At 32.2% G+C, this 22,771-nt stretch overlaps 1 protein-coding gene across 1 annotated transcript in view; it reads right to left on the bottom strand.

Annotated features, from left to right (window-relative positions):
- The window catches only part of LOC115883483, a 129,376-nt gene that overhangs the window by 27,552 nt on the left and 79,053 nt on the right, over positions 1-22,771 (bottom strand). Inside the window, exons 5-9 of the mRNA XM_030901847.1 lie at positions 20,525-20,663; positions 9,705-9,958; positions 7,328-7,455; positions 6,773-7,157; positions 6,458-6,685 (exon numbers count right to left, since the gene is read on the bottom strand). Coding sequence (XP_030757707.1) covers positions 6,458-6,685; positions 6,773-7,157; positions 7,328-7,455; positions 9,705-9,958; positions 20,525-20,663 — 1,134 coding nt within the window. The remainder of the gene's footprint in view (positions 1-6,457; positions 6,686-6,772; positions 7,158-7,327; positions 7,456-9,704; positions 9,959-20,524; positions 20,664-22,771) is intronic.

Here is a 22,771-nt window from a genome sequence, read left to right as displayed (position 1 = left end):
TGAGAGTTATTTCTGCCTATAGAACTGCAGCGGAGCAAGCGGTATACTTAATAGCAGGTATATCACCAATTGACCTGGTAGTAAAGGAAAGGGCCTATATATACGATCAGAAATCTAGAGGATGAAAATATACGGCTAATGTCAGAAATGAAGCGAAGGAGATATTATAATGGCAAAAAAGATGGGATGAGACGTACGGTAAAAAATGTACACATATGTTAATCCCGAATATAATAAGATGGACTGAACGAATGCACATGACAGGTACACTATTATCTTTACCAGATACTTAGCGGACACGGAGCTTTCGAACACTATTTATATCGCTTCAGGAAAAGAGCTAGTGCGGCTTGTAAATATTGCAACAGGTAGATTGAAAATCAAAGGAACTTTTAAGGCACCCTTTAAAAAGGAAAACTGAAACCCTTTGTTGTGGAGGACGAAGATATATAGGAGGCTTTCGTGGCATTTAGGTATATCACAAATACCTGATAGAAAGAGCAAACAAAGGGCTGAAGAATGACTAAAATCTAATGAAAAAAGGGGCATCTACGCCGAAGTAATGCGCGAGCAGTTGAAGCGCAGTTTGTCAAGCAAATAGGGTGGTATTTTTTTAGTAGGTAGGAATCCGGGACATCTCGGTGGCTAGAACAACAGACCAGGCGTATAAAGATTTTTTTACCATCTCAAAAAAAAGTTATGTTCTTCTTTACCTATGTTAATAAACACTGATTAGAAGATACCTTAATTGTAATATACAGGGTGCTACAAATTCGAGGTACGAGCATTGGTATCTTGGTAACCGTAATAGATACGAAGTTGGTTAAATTAGGGCAAAGTTGCCGCTTTGGGATGTTCACCAAGATTCCATCAAAAAAGTTTTAAAATTTTTAAGGAATGCTGAGCTTTTTGGAAAAAACAGATTTTTTTGAAAATCAATTTTATTTTTTCCTGTCGTTAATTTTTAGAGAATCGAAAAACTAGTTGCACATTCTCATAGCCACTTTATTAGGGCTATCTGATAGTATTTTTATATTTTCAAATTAGCTGATAATTTGTGAGATACAGAGGCCAACTTAATTTTTTTAAATACGGACCTGCATTTTTTATTTGAAGTTTTGAAAGGACTCGGTCTCCTTAGTAAAATTATATTCCACGCTTGATACTTTTGTTTTGTTTTGGGTACCTTAACAATAACAAAACTATTTAATTATTATTTAAAATAACTTCAAGTCCGAGTTTGATTTTTTAAACTATTTAATCTGATTATATTTATCGCAATAATATTGACCAGTGCTGAAAAAAAAATAAATAAGGAAAAACTGAAAGATTCAAATAAATATTATCCAGGTTAGCAATTTGAAGATATTATTTTAACTTTTCTTATTATGAATTTGAAATATCAGTGTACGATCTAATAATATGCATAATATTAATCTTAGTTATTATAAATAAATCAACTTCTACAAACTAATTTCTAATACTCTACATGTTGGAAAGGGTTACAACCCTCCCTAATGCACAAATTTATTTTTCGCTACAACCCTCCCTAATTCACAAATTTATTTTTCGTTCTATCTTATTTATAGCTCTTTGGACATATCTTGTTCTTATGGACGATAGAAACCTCGCTGGCCATTATAGTGTTCTACCATTTCCAATCCATCTTCCGGGGAAATGAATTGATTGTTTATATTATGTCATATTTATATTATTTATTTTATATCATTTTTTTATTATTTTATTGCATTTGATTTTCCGTATATAAGGGTCCGTTACAGTAGCCCCCCCCCGGTTGTCCAAACTCTTTAATATTTTAGCACTGTATTGCACCCACCTAGCACTACCTAGCACCCAACTTACAGAGCTAGCACCACAACCCCTAGTGAATTACAGGACATTTTTACCGGGGGGGGGGCTAATGTAACGCTAGCCCCCCCGGTTGAATTTTTCCCTTATAACTTTAGCACTCTATTGCACCCACCTAGCACTACCTAGCACCCAATTTACAGAGCTAGCACTATACTCCCAGAAGATAGCATATTTTCACCTGGCGCACAGTGGGGCGGATGGCAATTCTAGTGGGACAAAACGTCAGCGATGTTTGGGACTTTATTATCTCGTAATACGAGATAGTAAAACTAATAGGCATAAAACTGTTATAATATACATGACACAAAAACCGTACTGTAAACTATTGCCAAATAAATAAAATTATGATATCAGGTGAAACACTTACAAAAAACTCTATTTAACAGTTATTTCTTAATTCTTTGTAATCTTGTTACACCCTGTATATTTTATTTTAAAAAATACTATGTTATTAAAATATAAATAAAATAGATGTTTAATTTTAATTTATATATGTACATATATAGTAAGAATCTAAGACAATATTTTAAACTTTTATTAAAACTAATAAATCATTTAATTTTATTAGAAGTTTTAAGAAATTTAAAAAAGGCTTTTGCATATCATCATGTTTTATTTAACTAGAACATCATGTGGATGTTTTTGTCTTGAGGAAAATTGCCGAACTGACTATTGGTGTAATTCATTGATTTTTTGAACTCAGTGCCTTTCGATAAAGTTTCAGAGTTTTCAACAATTATTACAGCAGCATCCCTACTCCCACTAGACCTAAAGTTCACAGTACTTGCAAAACCCAATCTTCTTTTGAAAGGTCTTCTATTAACCCTTTAACGAGTCTTTGTTTCGTGTTTATACTAGCTGATTGAAATTAAACTTTTAAGCGTCCACCAGTTCAGTTTGAATTCCCTGTCACTAATAAAATGCCTTCTAGACACGATTTATTCTATTTGCGAAAACTGTTTACGGAAAAGCAACTTTTTTCTATTTTCGATATAAAACAATTTAAAATGATTGCAAATGGGTCTTTTCAACACCTTTCGTTTTATTGTCACTAAGAAAGTTGGGATCCAAAAATTGCATCACGACATCCCACAAAACGGTCAAACTGGTCTTAGATGTTGATTTTAAAACGCCTTTGTTTCTTGAGGGCTTCAAAAAATTCTTGGCAGTTGACTTCAACCTAACCTAACCGGTGAATCGGTGAGAGACCCCTAAAAATTATGTTTTTTTTTCAACAATTTGGCAACGCCCGGTACAAATAAATATGGTTTACTTACTACTTTTTGGTAACTATTGGTAACTCAAAAAATCTACATCATTCAATATATCGATATTTGATAAAAAAAAGTGAAAGTTTGATATCTGCAGAACAAAAGCACGAAATATTTTAACGAATAATATACGTGTAGTATAAAAGTAAATAACATAATTTGGTTTTGGAATAGAATGTATAAGTACTTGTAAATATTTTGTTTTCGTATAACTTCTGACTTGCTGAGCAGAAAACGACCTTTAGTTGATAAAAATGTATCGAAATACATACAAAGAATATATATAACCAAAAAATAATTGATGCATTTTTATATCTATTGGAATGCCTACTATTAATTCATCAGTACACATTTTTTGGCTTATTTCTAACAAAACGGTTTTGTCCCGCTAGAATTACCGTCCGCCACACTGTGCGCAAGGTGAAAATATGCTATAACCACAGACTTAACTATGGCCACCGTCTAAAAATATTCTAATTAAAAATTTTTAGACGGTGCATTTGCTATAACCACCTATAACTCTTCTGGGGGTGTGGTGCTAGCTCTGTAAGTTAGGTGCTAGATAATGCTAGGTGGGTGCAATACAGTGCTAAAGTTTTAAGGGAAATATTCAACCGGGGGGGCTAGCGTTACATTAGCCCTCCCGGCAAAAATGTCCTGTAACTCGCTAGGGGTTGTGGTGCTAGCTCTGTAAGTTGGGTGCTAAGTAGTGCTAGGTAGGTGCAATACAGTGCTAAAGTTTTAAGGGAAATAATCAACCGGGGGGAGGGGGGCTAGCGTTACATTAGCCCCCCCGGTAAAAATGTCCTGTAACTCGCTAGGGGTTGTGGTGCTAGCTCTGTAAGTTGGGTGCTGAGTAGTGCTAGGTGGGTGCAATACAGTGCTAAAATATTAAAGAGTTTGGAGAACCGGGGGGGCTACTGTAACGGACTCATTAGACACCCCGGTTAAAATGTTCTGTAATTCACTAGGGGTTGTGGTGCTAGCTCTGTAAGTAGGGTGCTAGGTAGTGCTAGGTGGGTGCAATACAGTGCTAAAATATTAAAGAGTTTGGAGAACGGGGGGGGGGGGCTACTGTAACGGACCCGATGTTTTGTCCCACTAGAATTGCCATCCGCCCCACTGTGCGCCAGGTGAAAATATGCTATAACTCTTCAGGGAGTGTAGTGCTAGCTCTGTAAATAGAGTGCTAGGTAGTGCTAGGTGGTGCAATAGAGTGCTAAAATATTAAAGAGTTTAGACAACCGGGGGGAGGGGCTACTGTAACGGACTCATTAGACACCCCGGTTAAAATGTTCTGTAATTCACTAGGGGTTGTGGTGCTAGCTCTGTAAGTAGGGTGCTAGGTAGTGCTAGGTGGGTGCAATACAGTGCTAAAATATTAAAGAGTTTGGAGAACGGGGGGGGGCTACTGTAACGGACCCGATGTTTTGTCCCACTAGAATTGCCATCCGCCCCACTGTGCGCCAGGTGAAAATATGCTAAAACTCTTCTGGAAGTGTAGTGCTAGCTCTGTAAATTGGGTGCTAGGTAGTGCTAGTTGGGTGCAATAGAGTGCTAAAGTTTTAAGGGAAAAATTCAACCGTGGGGGGCTAGCGTTACATTAGCCCCCCCCCCCCACCGGTTAAAATGTCCTGTAACTCGCTAGGGGTTGTGGTGCTAGCTCTGTAAGTTGGGTGCTAGGTAGTGCTAGGGGTTTGCAATACAGTGCTAAAGTTTTAAGGGAAATATTCAACCGGGGGGGGCTATCGTAGCATTAGCCCCCCCGGTAAAAATGTCGTGTAACTCGCTAGGGGTTGTGGTGCTAGCTCTGTAAATAGGGTGCTAGGTAGTGCTAGGTAGGTGCAATACAGTGCTAAAATATTAAAGAGTTTGGAGAACCGGGGGGGGGGGCTACTGTAACGGACCCAGTATTTAATGTTTTACCCCACGTCATTGTGGGGTAAAACATTAAATATTCTCCGTCCCCAGTTTGTAAGTTTATCAGTATTCTAACGATGAATAGATTAAAAATATTAATTAAAATATAAATAATAATAATAATTAAAAAAACAGAGCCGGATTTGAAATTAGTTTAAATAAATTCTGTTCAAATGTCCGAAACAAAAAAAATATTGTGTGGCATATCGTTGTACTCAGGAGACCGAGTTCTTTCAAAACCTCAAATAAAAAATGCAGGTCCGTATTTAAAAAAATGAAGTTGGCCTCTGTATCTCACAAATTACCAGCTAATTTGAAAATCTAAAAACACTATCAGATAGCCCTAATAAAGTGACTATGAGAATCTGCAGTTAGCTTTTTAATTTTCTAAAAAGTAACGACAGGAAAAAAATAAAATTGATTTTCAAAAAAATCTGTTTTTTTCAAAAAACTCAGCAATCCTTAAAATGTTTAAAACTATTTTGATGGCATCTTGGTGAACATCCTGAAGAGCAACTTTGCCCCGATTTAACCATCTATCGTATCTATTACGGTTTCCGAGATACCATTGCTCGTACCTCGAATTTGTAGTACCCTGTATACCTTTACATGTAACTGAATATCGTGAAAAGCCTAAATAAAGGATATTTAAATTAAAAATAATTAAAATATAATATAGTATATATATACAAATATATATATACCATGATCCAGAGAAGGATCTAAAAAAGCCAGATAAATGCGTTAAGAGCGTGTCGGATGTCTGAAGCAAATAGTATGGACAAACCCCGTAATGCAAACAGACAGAAATAGAAATTCGAGAGGAAACAAAGAAAATCGAATGCATGTTAAGGTTAGCTAAAATGAAAAACCTAAGAACTATAATGTGGAAATTGTAGAAGACTAGAAGAGATCGGAATGTGGAATACAGGAGGTAATAAGATGGGGAGACAAAAAAAGACAATGGTTAGCACGCGTAAAACCTCTGGAAGGGATACCGGTTGGTAGGAAACAGCCTGGAAGACCTCTAAAATGATGGAAGGACATTGAAAGATTGAAGGGGTGGCTGCAATAACCAGGCAGCTCCACTTTTTTTCGAAAACGAGATTTTTAATCAATTACCCTTTAAAAAAATTGACCGATCGTTTCCTGCAACAATCAGTTCTCTCAATATAACAGTACATAAATGGCGACGTTAGTTGGAGCTGACTTGCTCTGAGTTGGCGACAAGAACCGAGTAGCTCTTTTTCGATTTCCCACAAATCTATTAAAATGGAGCTGCGTGGTTATTGCAGCCACCCCTTCAATTAGCAGTCCACCTCTCAAGAACTCCTGATCGACAGAACTCAAGTAAATAGAAGAAGAAGAAATTTTAATAATAAAATTTGGTTTACCTGGTATTACATACGGCTGTCCTTGACCAGCTGATTGACCACCAGGTCCCTGGATAGCCGACACTGTGACATCAAAAATATCACCGATAGCACCTAAAGGAGGTCTAGTTACGATTGGCTGCCTATCAATTCCGCCTGGTTTATACTCGGTATCATCTAAAACAATACCTGGACGTGGTCTATATGGGTAGTAAGGAAAAGCTGTAGACGTTGTTTGGTTATCAGTGCCTGTAAGAAAAATAAAATAAATATACATTTTATAGAATTTAAAATATATTCAAAAGAAACTAAGATAATTAAAAAAGTTCTACTTACTAGTTTGGATATAATTTACTTGTGTTCTGCTAACATTGTGGGTCTGAGAGATTGATGGTAATTCCGAGGTCGCTGTATTACTTAAGGCAGTCGTACTTTTACTATTATTACTAGTTGGAAGGACCTCTTGAATAGACGATTCCAAATGGGGAATATTGTTGTCGTGGTCTTCAGGTAAACTAGTTGTAGTAGATGAACTATTTTCCGATTGAAATGCAGAGCTGCTATCGTGTGTTAATTGAACTTCACTTTTCAACGAGCTGGTAGGGGATATGGGATTACTGACTTCTGAACTATTTTTAGCATAACTGCCTTCAGTAATCAGCAATATAGGAGTTTCCAATATGGGCAGGCCCGTCTTCATTGTCGGTGTGACCAGTGTAATCTTTTTAAAAATAAATAAATATGATTTGTAGTAATCATTAATTTATGTCTCTAAAATTAATTCATTAGTTTATTTCTCTATGTTTAATGTCTTGTAAACATTGTTATATTGTCCTGAGAAGTATTTCAATCTACTAATCTATTTCAAATCAAATTTTTCTTCATTCTTACCTTACTACTTTTATCTGGTTTAGGATTCTTCTCCTTGTTCTTTTCAAAAGCTGCATTTTCCTTATCAATAGCTTCAGAGGTTTGCTGATCTTTATTTAAATCCTGTGGCAATAATGTCTGGGGGTCATCTGTAATATTTTAATATGTCAGTGAAATTTTACTAATAACACAAATGTTCCTGAGAAATGTGTCGGAAGCAAAAAAAAACCAAAGAACTAATAAATCAACTATTTAAAAAGTATAACTATTATACAGGGTGTTTCAAAAAACATGTGTCATCCCACCAAGCAAAAAATCTCACATTACATTTGCAACATTGCAGTCAATCCCCAAACAGTTTGCTTTGTAATGTTGATTTCTAAACATTGTGTCGTGATTGATGAAACCTTGCTACAAAAACATTGTTTTCGAATGGTGATTAAAACGTTTTTTCTGCAACATTGCAACAAAGATTCAAATGAAAGTATAACTATTATACAGGGTGTTTCAAAAAACATGTGTCACCCCACCAAGCAAAAAATCTCACATTACATTTGCAACATTGCAGTCAATCCCCAAACAGTTTGCTTTGTAATGTTGATTTCTAAACATTGTGTCGTGATTGATGAAACCTTGCTACAAAAACATTGCTTTCGAATGGTGATTAAAACGTTTTTTCTGCAACATTGCAACAAAGATTCAAATGAAAGTTCCGCGCAAGTTAAATAGTAATTAATAATATAACAAATATACCATAAGATAAAAAAAAAGGCGTCTAGTTGGCTTGGAAATGAATATCGATGACATTCCCCATATAATTTTACATATAAAATGACAGCGATTTTCTTTTCATAGCCATCGCTGACGCCTTTTTTTCAATCATATGGTATAAGCTAGGTTAGGTTAACGGACTTGTTTTTTTACGTTTTTGGTATCACGTTTTATGCTTTTATGTTTTAGGTTAGCTTTTAGCAACTGAAAATTGAAGTAGACAAAAACCAGAATACGAATATATAGGGAAATTAAAATAACTTTGGTTGCACATCATAGTAAGACCACCAGCAAACTCCATAAGACGACGCATGGTGTCATTGATGACGTGCAACGAAAGTTGTTTTAATTTCCATTTATCATTATATTATCAATTTCATGAGATCAAAGATCACAAATAATATTCAGTATTAATAATTATTCTCAATAATATTGTTTTAATTATGTTATTATTTGAGATCTTTAAAAGTCTCTGAAGTAAGATTTCGACAGACGATGGCAGGAAAAAAGCAGATGACGTCAATACCAATCCATTTATTTCATTAAAAAAAAAGTTTCTAATATTTTTTAAGTAAACTATGGATGGGTTTATAAATAAATTCGTCATGCGTCGTCTCTGGTTGTTTTTAATCGGTTTTAATGGTTTATTTTAAAAATGGCAGATCGTATTTCAATATTATTGGTTTGAGGGAACGATGAACGACAAACGGACGCCGATGCGCATGAACCCGACTTAAGATTTTTGAGAGTTGTCAAACTCTTATCAAATTATAGGTTATAATTTTGTGTCAAATTATGTCAAATAGAAATGATAAATAATTTGCATTTTGCATTTTGGACTGCATTATTACGTGTGTTTCGTGTTTTTTAAAATTAAGTGGAGGAAAACTCGAGGAAAAATTAAGTATTGACGCAGACCATAGCTTTAGTTGATATTCGGTGCCCAGAGACCGCCAGAGACACAGTTTGCCAGAGACTATGACCAGAAAGTTGTAATAGCCACAAATGAAGTTTGTATACCATCTCGTACATGGTACCGAAAACTAGAGTATCTGTAAAATAACATCACACGACGAGGAAATAATAAATTTTAGTACCGCAGAGAGATAATGTCAAAAGATATTGGTTTAAAAAATTAAGATTAAAGTTAATTAACCAACTTTTAGGGTATAAAATTCAGTAAGTGTTATTATTAATAAAATATCTTGTTTTCTTTATTTCTTTGCAATATTTTTTTTATTTGCACGTAGGTTATATTGACAACTGTAATAACAAATGCTGGAAGTTGCTTGAGTTTAAAAGTAAGAAATCTTTTTTATATTTTTTGGTAACTTTTTTTAATAAAATTACTCGATTAGATTTTTTTAGTTCTATAGGTACAGGTTTTTTACAATATTTTGAAGTAATCACTTTTTCAAGTCACTCAAATTTTAAATATTCGAGCTGCGATTCTGCTTTATGTTCCGATTGCACCAACTTATTTCTTTGTAAAATAAAATAAACTACTTTGAAATTAAAATGAGAGACACACCCCACACCTATCACTGTCAAGGATTTTGTCGTTGGACAGACTATACATAAAATTCCTAACGTCATGTTGGTAAATTTTGACAATGACTATACATACCTTTGGTCAAATTTCCATCAATCTTCTCACCAAGCGTATCATCATCAAACGATTGTTCGTCTGTTTCACTGTGAATTCCGAGTTGGGAGTCCAGATTTAATGTTAAAATGTCATCAGTAGGCAGCTCAGATGTCAAGCTGACTAGATCTGTATCTGTCATGGACGGTAATGGCTTGTAAGGTGGTACGTATGGATTTGGTCGTTTGGTTGGACGTCTTCTATTCCAAGGTGGTGCTGTTGGAGGCTTGTAGAATCTAAAATATTGAAACAGTTTAAATGTTTTAACTGTTTTCTTTTTATTATAATATAAAATATCGTTAAAATTTTTAACATCAACAGTTAACTAAAAATGATAAATGTATTTTATTTGACTGCATCTTTAGTTTTATCGTCTAAGAGCTGGCAACATAAAAAACCTTATCATCGTTACATGGCTAATTTTCTTGTGAAGTATCCTTTTGTGTAGCCATTATGAAATAGTCATGTATGTATGCCAGCGCGATTCCGGGGCTTAAATCGGGGACGGCCAATAGAAAGGGTGAAATTTTGACACTAAAAATATTATAAGGTACACGAGTTATTATTGCGAAAATAGCTTTTATTTATTATTAAGAAACATATATGGACAATTGTTGGCAGATATTTTTCTCGTCGCTAAAATGCCGTCAGACAACGCGAAAGAGGCATGAAAAATCAGAGGCCATATTTTTTTTTTAATTATGTATATTTATTTTAGAAGCCGTATACAAAAGGGCAGACAAAAAGATCGTTGCTAAATCAGCGACAGACAGTTATCAAAAGCGCGATATTACTCTAGGAACACGTCTATGAGGTTTTTTTGACAAAAAATGTTGAAAATCGTGCATTTTTTAAATTTTCCGGCATATTTGTAACTTGTAACTGCCTGTTCACCGCAAATTTACGCACGGTATAATTATTTGTTAACCTACCATGCTTACCGCTTTACTCTATCGTTACGAAGTGTCGTAAAAGAATGGATGCAAATACAGAAAAAAACAAATGGCTCACAGAATTATTAAAAAAATTCAATTACTTTTTAAATTTTTAAACTCGAATAACTCGGTTATTTTGGACTTATTTGGAAAACGGTAAAGAGAAAGTATGTTTCTTTTATCGAGATCTACCAACTCTGAAAATATTTGCATTTATTCAAGACTCGCCATGTAGAGAGTAATATCGCAGTTTTGATAACTGTCTACCGCAGATTGAGCTACGATTTTTTTGTCTGCCCTTTTGAATTGGGCATTTTATATAAATAAACATGAAATTCCACCAATCGGCATGTACGTATGCGATGATTTTTTTGTCAAAATTTCATGCCTCTTTCGCGTTGTCTGCCGGCATTTTAACCACGGGAAAAATATCCGCCAACAATTTTCCACGTTTTTTAATAATAAATAAAAGCTATTTGGGAATTTGCCTTATAAAATTTTTAGTGTCAAAATTTCACCCTTTTGATTGGCCACACCTGCTTTAGCCCACGGCCACACAGAAAGCGTTTTTAGCGTTTTGCGTTTTTTGCGTCTCAAGCGCTTTTTGCGATTTTACCGTTTTAAGCGATTTGTGTCCATTAAAAACACGCAAAAGACGCGGCAGGTCTGCAGTTTCTATCAAGATGTCAATTCGTTTCTATCAAGATGTCGACACGTCGCACAGTGCTTCGAACATATGGCTCTAGAGGACAAAAATCCAAAACTTCTCTTTTATTGTAGGCAATTTATTCAAACTAGGTTTATTTGACACAAATGATGAGTACTCTCATTGTACTAAATGATGATGTTCTTAGTCCCACGTTTATGAAAAAAAAAATCTTATAAATAATAAAAATGTTGGAGCTGTATTCCATCTAAGCAAATAATAATTTATAGTATTAAAACCGAGATTAAAACGGTGTAAGTATAAAATAAATCCCTGTGATAAAAAGAATTGAAATAATATTAGAACATGATTCCTACAATATAAGCCTAATATAAGATAAAAATGTTTTTCTTTAATGAAAAAGAAACATTAATGTTATATTTAATTTAAAAAAAAAACTTAAGATACTATAAATTTACTTTAGGACAACAAAATGCATAGATCGTAACTACTCTGATTCAGAAGAGTCACTGCTGACAGAATCTTCCAAATTTATAATATTCAAACCACAGGTAGATGAAGTATCCTCACATATAAGATATTTCTGTACATTATTTTCTAATATGTTACTTTTTCGCGTTGTTACTGTTCTTTTTGTTCGTATGAGAGGTTCGGATGTTAATAGTTACCTCTTTAATAGACCATATCCATATATTATTTTTTCCTTTTCTTGGGTATGAGGTTTTATAATAAATTGAAAGATTGAAACTTTTTTTATGCGGCGTTTCGCTCCAACATAGTGGATTTTTTCAGGCACAAGTGGTATCTCATTTGACTGGAAGGTTCATCAATATCTAATAAAGAACACATTTTTTGAAATACAAATAATTTTGTGTTCTTGTCCTTATGATCAAGCCAAGTATTAACCAGATCGGCATTGCTTATCAATTTTACTCCATCTGAAAAGTATTATAAAATAAAGTTCGTCGCAAGCAGACGCAGGTGAACTATACAAAAATTAAAAGTGTATGAATATGACAACACAAATATTCAATAAATACGATATGTTTTGATATGTTTTTTTAAATGCCTTTTTGAAGTTTGAAAACGTAAAATTTTTATACCCATTTAAGAATCATCTTAAAAAATAAATAAAAACTAAACAATCACGAATTTGTTTAGAAATAAATTTAAAGTACATACCTTGTTTAACAATATCCATAGTGGCTTTCAATTAAGTACGTACCGTTGAACTCCATAATATACAGAACTACTATGAATGTTATTCTTTTCACTGATAAGATAATGATCGCAAAATTTATTTTTAGTGAAAATATTTACTAACAAAAAACGCTGTTTATGAAAAATAATATACGGGATGGTTGAACATTGCTATAAGTATAAAATTACATATTCAGATATTAGTAAATTTTAACTTTTTTTTCGATTTTTGTCCATGGGACGAAGCACTGTGCGTCGCAAGCTCGTGGATTTCCGGCCCATTCAACAATCAATCCTGTGAGAAAGAGATAGGCGAGATCGGCGCGGTTAGCGTTGAAGAGACGAAGATAAAAGATGCTGGGATTGAATTATGGACGGGTCGGGGCATATATTCGGCGACAAACACAATCTACTGCTAGTGCCAGTGGTGTGTGTAAAAATAATAAATAGTATTTGCCATTTATTTTACGAACTTTAGTTTATATGTGTATAGTTTTTTATGTTGTAGTGTTGTGGTTACTTGTTATAATTATAATATAATATAATAAAGAATTATAATTATATAATAGAATAGTAAATATATATTACTAGCTGCCAACGCAATTTTAGAACATAATTTATGAAACTTTTTGGAGTGAAACTTCTCTACGCGCGCTGGGAGTAAACATTCAAGGCCGTGACATACGAGCTATTGAGACGGCCCTGTCACACGAGCTAGTTGTAACGAAACGTGTTAACGGCTTAGAAATACGTAGTGACGCGACGTGTATTTATGCGCAGTCCTCGTGTTTATCAAAAATATTGATATTGTAATACAAATTTTGTAAAAGTGAATTAAATTATTACACGTAAAAAAACTATTTTTATTATTTTACGCGAATAAAACTGTTATACGTAAAATCTATATTTTACGCGTATAAAACTATTTGTTACGTGTAAAGATATATTTGTTAAACCTAAAAAAATATTTCTTTACGAGTCAAAAACTTATTGTTTCTGGTAAAAAAACTTTTTTACGCAAAAAGAAATATTTTTTACGTGTAAAAAACTATTTGTTAGACGTAAAAAAAAATCTTTTCGAGTCAAAAACTTATTGTTTCTGGTAAAAAAACTTATTTACCCCAAAAAAAAATATTTTTTACGTATAAAAAACTATTTGTTACACGAATTATATTTCTCCGAACGTTGAGCGTGTTTTAAAAATATAACTTTATTGAGAAGGTAGGTAATACAGTACTAAAGTTGCCCATAACTCACGTAAAAAAACTATTTTTTACGCGTCAAAAAGTTATTGTTTGTGGTAAAAAACTTTTTTACACAAAAAAAAATATCTTTTAAGTGAAAAAACTATTTGTTACGTGTAAAAATCTATTTGTTACACGTAAAAAACTATTTCTTTACGCGTCAAAAACTTATTGTTTCTGGTAAAAAAAACTTTTTTACGCAAAAAAATACACGTATTTTTTTATATATATATATATATATATATATATATATATATATATATATATATATATATATATATATATATATATATATATATATATATATATATATATATATATATATATATATATATATATATATATATATATATATATATATATATATATGTATATATATATATATATATATATATATATAAAAATACGTGTATTTTTTTATGTAAAAAAGTTTTTTACCAGAAACAATAAGTTATATATATATATATATATATATATATATATATATATATATATATATATATATATATATATATAGATTTATTAAACCGCTTATACGAGCCCAAAAACTACGTTGCTTCATTGGCCTCAGACCCGATTTCGACATTTCAGGCCCGGGGTCGGGTCTGAGTACGATTTCAGTGGTTATCGTCTAGAACGGCTTCCCCACTTTCCCTGACCAAATTTCAGCTGGGCCTGAAAAAATGGTTTTATGTTTTTTATATACGATTGGGGGTACACCGGTATTGTCACGGGCGGCGCCACCTTCGACATTAGTATAAGCGTATAAGCCGATTTACGTTGAATCGATGTATTCAGACCCAAGAACCGGCAACACGGTAAAGCAAACTATTAAAGAGAAACGAAGATATAGCCGTGTTATATTTGGTAGAAAACAAAATGCTCATACTCTAATTAGAATATTAAGAAATTCAGACGAAAAAATGAAAATAAGTATTCTTTTAAAATTATTCCTATTAGTTTCATTTAAAAATATCAATAATTTACGGTCTAATCTTTTTTTGAATTGCTGTCATCACCGGATTTGTAGAAGTAACAAACTTTTATTGTCGAAACCCGTCGTTCGGCTAATAAATACTAGAAACAAAATTATTTCGATCGGCGGGTCAAAAATTGTACGAGTACCTACAAATTTACTTCGATGCTATGATTTCGTTGTAGAAGTACCTAATTTCTTTTTCATCTAAATCGATCAGCGATCGTCGCGTCGTGTCAAAGAATTGTAGGAGTAACTACAAAATTATTTCGATGCTGTGATTTCGCTGTAGAAGTACCTAAAATGTTTTCGTCTAAATCGATCGTCGTGTCAAAAAAATGTACCTAGAAATTTATTTCGATACTATGACTTCGTTGTAGAAGTATTTAAAAATTATTTTCATTTAAATCGATCGTCGTATACCGGGTGGGTCTCAAAAGTAGCTCACCCCTACAACTTTTTTTATTTTGTCAGATAAAAAATCGAGTTTTGGTATGTTAGTATATAACATAAATTAGGATTGATTGACGTATTCAATTGTTTTTGGTCACTTCCTGTTTCACCGGAAATGACTACAACTTTTGATTTTAAATGGCACCCCGGTATATTTTTACATTATTCGATAGAAAATCACACTGAATAGAATGGCATATCATAAATATGTTAATTTTTGACATTTTCACATATGATTTATTTGTAACATGCGGTTCATAATGACAATTTGACTCGAGTACCAAATTGTGGTACCAAATTATTCGTAGAAAAATGCTTTTTCCAAATATGCTAACGAGCCACCTTTGTTCCGTTTGAAAAGATTGAGATATGCTTAAAAATTCGATTTTGATATCTTAAAACGGGCCCGGACAAGACACGAAAATCATTAGACTATCAAACCTATTTTTCCAAAGCTCCTTGATTAAAAATTAGTGTTTTTAACACATCCATGGCACTCTATAATAGATAGAAATTTAAAATACTATTTTTTAAAGCGAGAATGTCAAAAGTTGACATATGATATGTCATTCGATTCAGAGTGTCATTTTCTATCAAATAATGCAAAAACATACCGGGGGTGTCATTTAAAAATCAAAAGTTGTAGTCATTTCCGGTGAAACAGGAAGTGACCAAAATCAATTGAATACGTCAATAATTCCTAATTTATGTCATATACTGACATACCAAATCTCGTTTTTTTATCTAAAAAAAAATTCAAAAGTTATAGTGGTGAGCCACTTTTGAGACGCACCCGGTATAAAATAACAGCAATCTTCATTTCATGCCACCGCTGACGCCGTTTTTTTTTCGATTATATGGTAGTTAATCAGTACAATAATTAATTTTATTACATTACTACGTTCACTAAGATCTAAAATAGTAATTTTAGTGTAACAAAAATGTTGATTGCTACAGTAATACGTTGTATATTCAGTTTACGGTTGGATGCTATCTACCAACACCATATAAATATGACAAACACGTTCTATGGTTGCATCTCTATAATATGTTCTATCTTCTATCTATGTTTACTTACTATGTATTCGAAAACTTAATTTGAGTAATATATGGTAGTATAATATTATTAATATTAATATTCAGTAATCGCAATATGAATGAGAATAGAGCTTTCTTTTAATCACAATTCTTATAAATTGAACTTGAAAGTATGTGTTTCCCAGAAAAGTAGGTGGTTCCCAGACTATACAAATAGGGAATTCCCAGAAGTTCATGCTTTTAAACCTACACTTTTTTTTACTACTTTACTGCTATACGAATTTTATTTAAATTTAAATGATTACATTACACTTTTAAACATTTTGTTTACAGTTTCATCCAAACTCAACTCGCCAGATTAGACTTTAAATTATTTATATTTTGTGACGGGGATTCGTTACAATTATTTTATTGGGTGTCGAACCATAAACTTTATGATAAAACTCGAAGAATTTCAACAAAACACTTTTATTAATAAACTTCACGTTTCCGTGACAAATCAAATCATATGTTTTTTCTACCTACTATCCCTCGCTCTTTTTTATAATGGACTGGTCCAAGCGGTCCGAGAGGGGCCCTATAATAATAATGGTTCTCTGTTACAATTTTTAAATAAAACTTGTAGAAACAATCTTAAAAAATACTTACTACCTATTTTGATTTTTTTCGTCTGAATTTCTTAATATATTCTAAATGAATACACTTTACTTATTAGATAAGTATACACATGGCATATATATGATTCCAAAAAACGGCGTCAAATTACCTTTGAAATGACAATCGTCAGAATCGATCGTCGTGTCAAAAAATTGTACGAGTATCTAAAGTTTTTTTCATCTAAATCGATCACCGTGTCAAAAAATTGTACGAGGATCTAAAAATTTATTTCGTGCTATGATTTCGTTACAGAAGTACCTAAACATTTTTTTTATCTAAATCGATCGATGAGTCAAAAATTGTACGAGTACCTAGAAATTTACGTAGAAGTACCTAAAAATGTTTTTCGCCTCAGAAAACAGATCGTCGTATCAAAGAGTTGTACGAGTACCTAGAAATTTATTTCGGTACTGTGATTTCGTTGTAGTAGTACCTAAAAATTTTTTCGTTTAAATCGGTCGTCGTATTTGTGTTTAGACATTATTCGATACAAAATTACACTTCTGAGGGTGCATCCACACTATCTTTAAAACGACGTAACGGCGTGACGACCTTGAATAGATTTCGAGTAATTCTATTGGCTGAAATTTTTGACAGATGAATTTGACAGATAAAATTTATGACAGATGAATTTTTCAGCCAATAGAATTACTGGAAATATATTCAAGGTCGTTACGCCGTTACGCCGATACGCCGTTTTTAGGATAGTGTGGATGCACCCTCAATAGAATGTCATCATAATATGTCAATTTTTGACATTTTCGCATATGGTTATACATATACCATATGCGAACCTAAAGTTTTTTTTCATTTTAATCATCATCGTGTCGAAAAATTGTACGAGTACCCAAAAATTTATTTCGGTACTATGATTTCGTTGTAGTTTTTCATCTAAATCGATCGACGGGTCAAAGAATTGTACGAGTACCTAAAGATTTATTTCGGTGGTATGATTTCATTGTCGAAGTAATGACATCAAAATAATTACGATCATCGTATATATGATAGTGACTGTACGATAAGGCGGTTTTCTATGATATTCCTCCCCACAGGAAAAAGTTTAAACAAAAAGGTACCGTATGATCGAAAAAAAGCGGCGTCCAGTTGGCTTGGAAATGACGATCGATGACATTCACCATATAATTTTACATATAAAATGACAGCAATTTTCATTTCATAGCCATCGCTGACGCCGTTTTTTTTTCGATCATAAATATGATAGAATTCAGTTATTTCACAATAATTAATTTTATTGCATTACCTATTTCGTTCAGTGAGATCTAAAACAGTAATTTCAGTGAAACAAAAATTTTGACGGCTACACGTATTCTTTAAACTGTGGCTACACACTACAGTAATAGGTACGTTGTATATTCAGTTTACGGCTGGATACTATCTACCAACACCATGTAAATATAACAAACACGTTTTATGGTTGCATCTCTATAATATGTTCTATCTTCTATATTTACTTTGTATTCGAAAATTTAATTAGAGTAATATTTGATAATATAATATTCTTATTATTCATTGATTGCAATATGAATGAAAATAGTGATTTGTTTTAATCACAGTTCTAATAATTTAAACTTGAAAGTATGGGGTTCCCAGAAAAGTAGGTGGTTCCCAGCCTCTACAAATATGGAATTCCCAGAAATTGATGCTTTTAAACCTACACTTTTTCCTACTTTACTGCTCCATGAATTTTATCAGACGCAGAAAATTTAACTTATTACATTTATACTTTTAAAATTTTGTTTACAGTCTCATCCAAACTCAACTCGCCAGATTAGACCTTATATTATTTATATTTTTAAATAAAACTAGTAGAAACAATCTTTAAAGAATGCTTATTTTCATTTTTTTGTCTGAATTTCTTAATATTCTAAATGAGCATCTTTTTTCTACCCGTCTTGCCCACAGTGCAAATTTTTAAATTGCCGCCCTCATATCTGTATGTAATAAAAAAATAAGTTAAAATAATTCTTTATAACAAAATAGAAAAAGGTTAATGATAAATACACACATACCCTATGATTCCAAAACACGGCGTCAAATTACCTTAGAAATGACAGTCGACGGAATCGATCGTCGTGTCAAAAAATTGTACAAGTACCTACCTAAATATTTATATCGATGCTACGATATCATTGTAGAAGTAACTAAATCTTTTTTTGTCGGAATCGATCGTCGTGTCAAAAAATTGTACGAGTATCTAAAAATTTATTTCGATGCTATGATTTCGTTGTAGAAGTAGCTAAACTTTGTTTCTTTTAAAGTATAAAGATAATAAACGGGGTTCCATCATCACTTAGTAAACACTTACAAAATGCTTATTACAAAAAAATTTCAGATAGAAACGCTTTCGCACAGATGCATTTATAAGACAGAATATATATAATACTAACAATAAGTACAATAATATTCACTATAGCAGAAATGCACCGTTTTTACTTCTGCACTGTGATCAATTACCGCGTCAAAAGGTCCGTTCGTCTAATTCTAATATAAATATTTGAGAATTAAAAGCGGCAACGTCGTGGGTCTGGCGAAAACGAATAAACTTCTATTTTTTATATAAATGGGACAAATTAAACGGTCCAGCATCAGGGCCTGAAGGCATCGCTTGAACATTTTTCGTCCGATATACCCCGGGTCTGACGGCCTATCTTCAACGTACCGGGTCTGACTCCGTCGATTTAATAAATATATATATATATATATATATATATATATATATATATATATATATATATATATATATATATATATATATATATATATATATATATATATATATATATATATATATATATATATATATATAATAACATTTACGTGTAAAAAAACTATGTTACATTGTAAAAACTATGTTGTTACACGTAAAAAACTATTTGTTTCTGTTAAAAAAACCTTTTTTACGCAGAAAAAACACTTTTTACAAATAAAAAACTATTTTTTATGCGTAAGAAAATATTCCTTTAATTTATGACTTTTTCAACATTTCAAACTACATTTTTTCAAACATTTCCTTGAAATTTTTGAATATAATAGAATCTTCCTAAACAGTAGATGTTCTCTATAAAAATATTTTTAGATAATATCCTAAAATGAAAAAAATGCTATTACTATTTAATTTATTTTTATTGTATTATTAAATATTACGTTCGCCTATGAAGGGGTCTCATAGAAAACGCTAAAGACGCTACAGAAAACAAATTGATTTGTTTTCATTTGCGTTTTTTGCGAGACACGCCGAGCGCTAGACGCTTTTGGTGGGGCCACTCCTATATAATCCTGTTATTTTGTTTTAGACGCAAAAGACGCTTCACGCTAAAAAATCAAAAAACGCTCTCTGTGTGGCCGTGCACTTAAGCCTCGGGATCGCGCTGGAAGACATAACTAGTTCATAATGTCTACACAAAAGGATACTTCACAAGAAAAATTTACCATGTAACGATGATATTTTTTTTATGTTGCCATAGCCAGCTCTCCGTCTATTAGCAGTTAATTTGTTTTTGTGTTTGGAAGAATTTAGTAGGCAATCACATTTTACTGTTGCTGTTAAGGTTACAAAACTTAATAAATTTAAAACGTTAAACATTAGTAAAATAATATATTTTACAGCTTACCCAGGTCTGCCATTTCCCGTTTCTGAAATGCCATTTCCAGGTTTGCCCGGATATGGGCGCTTTGGTGAGACGTTTGATGGTGGAATCTCGAAAGGGTATGGTGCTGGAGGTCGTGTTGATACAGGCGGTGGTACTGGACCTACAAAAATTTGAAATCGGAAACATGATTATTTTAAATGTTTTAAGTTATATATTTTAAACTTCAAGTTTTACAATTATAGCAAGAAGAAGGAAAGAAATTTAACAGTTTTAATAATTTTATTAATGTTATCTTTATTTCTTTAAAAATATTTTCTATGATAATTGATAAGTATAAAGCAAGTATAATCTTAAAAAATATTTTTAAAGAAAATTGCATACCACTCCTGAAAATTGCCACAAAAAGTACATAGTATTTTTAATCAAAACCTCATTTTCGCCTGTATTTATGAATAAGAGAATACACTTTTCACAAGGTGTCTATCAAAAAGTTGCCGCAACTATGTTTAATTAATAATAATAATAACTGATTTTGGAAATGACAATACGCTCATAAACATTTTTGATCATTTATATATGTCAAATTAAAGCTTCGACTCTCTTTGACTGTTGTGTCTAATTTAATCTTTGTGAATCCGACTGTGTAAATAATTCAATCTTATAGTGGGTGTTTTTTAAAAGTCGCTCACCCCTATAACTTTTTATTTTTCAGATAAAAAAGCAAAATTTGGTATGTTTGTAAAATCAAAAGTTGTAGTCGTTTTCGGTGAAACGCGAAGTGAACGAAACTAATTGAATACGTCAATTAATTCTCATTTATGTTATATACTCATATCCGAATCTATTTTTTTTTATCTGAAAAAATAAAGAAGTTATAGGGGGTGACACCTAGTAGAATCCCATTTTGCTGGTTGGGATACATTTTCATTAAAAATCTATCTGTGTAGAGATCATGTAGGCATCATCATGTGTATACAGGGTGGCGCATCTCATACGCCGCGGAAGCTCCAAGGTCAACGGTAGTTATATCGAAACGAAATTTTGGCAGCATATGTGGGTTAACTGAAAGAATTTTATAAAAATATATAGAATTATACAGGGTGTCCCCAAAAAAAGTTACACATCAAAGTTGTGTTTCTTCTAACGTAACACCCTATATATTAATTGATTTTCGGATTCTAAGAAAAAATAAAAGTGAGTTTTATTAAACAAGCATATACCTAAAATCTAAGGATATTGACATATTTCACACTTTGTGAAAATAAACAGTAAATTTTAAATTTCGATAACAGTACCTAAATTTTAGTTGACCTTGTATAGCCTGATATTTAATTACAGTAACCATTGTATGTTAAACAAAATTGAAATTTGACCCGAAAAGTAATACAGGGTAAGACAAAATTAATATGGAACATTAGTCACTTTTAAAAGCAAGTTACTGCTTTATTTTAAACGGAATACCTAGTATATTTTTCCGGTGTTCAATGGGGTGTGTCTACCCCTCAGATAATGATTTTCCTAGATATTTTAATTTTTATGATTTTGCGTCAGTAGATCTTTATTATTTGAAAAAATCTAGGGTGGCTGTGTGATATACCTTTTGTTAATTTAACAAAAATTAAACATTTTAGAGTAAAATACTCAACGGTACCTAATAAAAAGATACACGTTTAAACATATTTCAATTATTACAGAATTAAAACTAGATATAAACCTATAATTATGTGATAAAAATTAACTAGATAAAATCAAATGCTGAAAATGCTTCCTTTCCTGTTAACTGCATAAAATGATTGTCTTTTCAGAAGGATCTTTTCATTTTAAAAGGCATATGTGAAGTTCTACCTTGAAGTTCTACCTCGAAAAGCAGCTACAATAATTTCTCTCATGTTGTCGGCAATAGTTAGTCGAGTTTTGTGAACACTCTCTTTAAATATCCCCATAAAAAAATAGACTAGATAAAATCAGGATTATTTAAGTATTCTATTAGTTGGTTTGGTTGTGATAGGATAAGTTTGCATTTTCGCATTTTCGCAAATTTCTGAATTTTTTTTGTTTTAACTGACACAAAATGATAACTAGTTGTTAAAGTTAGACTAATTAGACAGCTATATTGAAGTAACGTCAGACATATCACAGCCACCTAGATTTTATCAAATAATAAGGATCTACTCAGATCAAGTCTTGTAAATGAACATATCTAGGAAAATCTTTGTTTGAGAGGTAGGCAACCTTAATAGTATTTTAAGGTGTTCCATTTAAAATAAA

This window comes from Sitophilus oryzae, unplaced genomic scaffold (assembly GCF_002938485.1).
Source record: "Sitophilus oryzae breed Bouriz unplaced genomic scaffold, Soryzae_2.0 scaffold_1913_pilon_pilon, whole genome shotgun sequence".
NCBI classification, from domain to species: Eukaryota; Metazoa; Arthropoda; class Insecta; order Coleoptera; family Curculionidae; genus Sitophilus; species Sitophilus oryzae.
This window is presented reverse-complemented; position numbering and strand designations above follow the sequence as displayed.